This window comes from Temnothorax curvispinosus, unplaced genomic scaffold, assembly GCF_003070985.1.
Source record: "Temnothorax curvispinosus isolate PA1 unplaced genomic scaffold, ASM307098v1 QBEX01006924.1, whole genome shotgun sequence".
Taxonomy (NCBI): Eukaryota; Metazoa; Arthropoda; class Insecta; order Hymenoptera; family Formicidae; genus Temnothorax; species Temnothorax curvispinosus.
The window spans coordinates 1-1,399 of record NW_020216704.1 but is presented as its reverse complement, the minus strand read 5'-3'; the positions used below and the strand labels follow the sequence as shown (position 1 = coordinate 1,399).

Here is a 1,399-nt window from a genome sequence, read left to right as displayed (position 1 = left end):
GACGTGTACCAAGCCGAACCGTACTCTGTCAGAACATAATTTTATATATATATAATTTTTACGTATACATATTTTAAAGAAAGTTCATAAAAATGTAACAAATAACTCACGTATAACCCTTTCTCCATTCAAAATTATCTAAGAAACTCCAAGCAGCATATCCTTTCACATTACATCCGCTTTCTCGAATGGCAGTTAACATTGCCTTCATATAAGAATGTAAGTAGGATATTCTTAAATAATCAAAAATACAACATCTGTCAGAAAAACCATTCTCCATAATAAAGATAGGTGGGTTATTATATTCACTCGCAATCTTCTTGATAATTTCTCGAAACCCAGCGGGAATAACCTAAAATATTTATAGAACTTTTGCGCAAAATACAAATATTTTATTCGCGTCGGTATTTTATTTTTGATAAAAAAATTATTTTAATTTTTGTAATTTTATTGTATTTAAGAAAAATGATATTCGACAAAAACTTAATTCACAGTGGGGCAACATATTCGTTACTTCGTAACACTACATCAATTAATAGCAATAGTCAATTACTAGTTTCTCCATAATCGGACATAATTTCACTAGTTATAATCGATTCGGCCGAATTGTCGAAATATGCATATTTTCTGAAATACACTCAATTCTGATTTCCAATTTATGGCGTTAATTACAAACTATGAATAATTCACAAAATGAATATAATAATAAGTTAATCCATCTGTACTTGTATCAGGGTTAAATCTCCTAGCAAATCTTACACAAACAAGTTTCGAGCGCGGGAAAATTGATTGATAGTTTGATACATATATGTGATTTTCTGTGCTAACTAACTCTGAGCCCATCCGAAGCGCTTTTTGGCCATGATGGATCTATGCTTGTTTTCACGCCGGAATAATCGTACCACGCTTGTCCTTTTGATCGTGGCACTGTTTCCACAAGTTTCGAAGAGTAATGATTCAATGCAAAGAAATCCGATGTACCTCTTAAAAAACGGTAAAAAGATAATAACCGAGAGATAATATCAGTCTGTAATTAATTAGTAATGGTATTAATTATTGTATATTTTTATTATATTTCTTACTTGATATATTGCACCCATTCTGGCGAAAATACTGGCAAAATAGATTTTGGAAAACCATCCAATTTACTGTTTTCAGCTATGCGCTGTCTCATGATCGCTGGATAATCACCAGTCTTTGAATAAACGGGATGGGCCATCCATCCGCAGTCAAATTGGAAATGTACGTCTACTGCTGTAGTATCAAAAGGGTTTTTGGGAAATGCGCCTGTGCAAGCGGGAATTAAGCCTATTTGACCTTTCTGCTGTTTTCGAAATTCTTTGTCGTAGATATGATAAATCTTGGCATGCGCTTTCAAAATATTATGCACGCACAAATA

The 1,399-nt window shown here is 32.9% G+C and overlaps 1 protein-coding gene across 1 annotated transcript; it reads right to left on the bottom strand.

Moving 5' to 3' along the window:
* Positions 1-9: 9 nt before the first annotated feature.
* On the bottom strand, positions 10-1,393 carry LOC112456519 (lactase-like protein; the record flags this gene model as incomplete). Its single annotated transcript, XM_025019114.1, has 4 exons — positions 10-25; positions 111-352; positions 833-983; positions 1,083-1,393. Coding segments are annotated over 4 exons (720 nt in total), but the record flags the coding sequence as incomplete, so codon positions are not given.
* Positions 1,394-1,399: the final 6 nt, after the last annotated feature.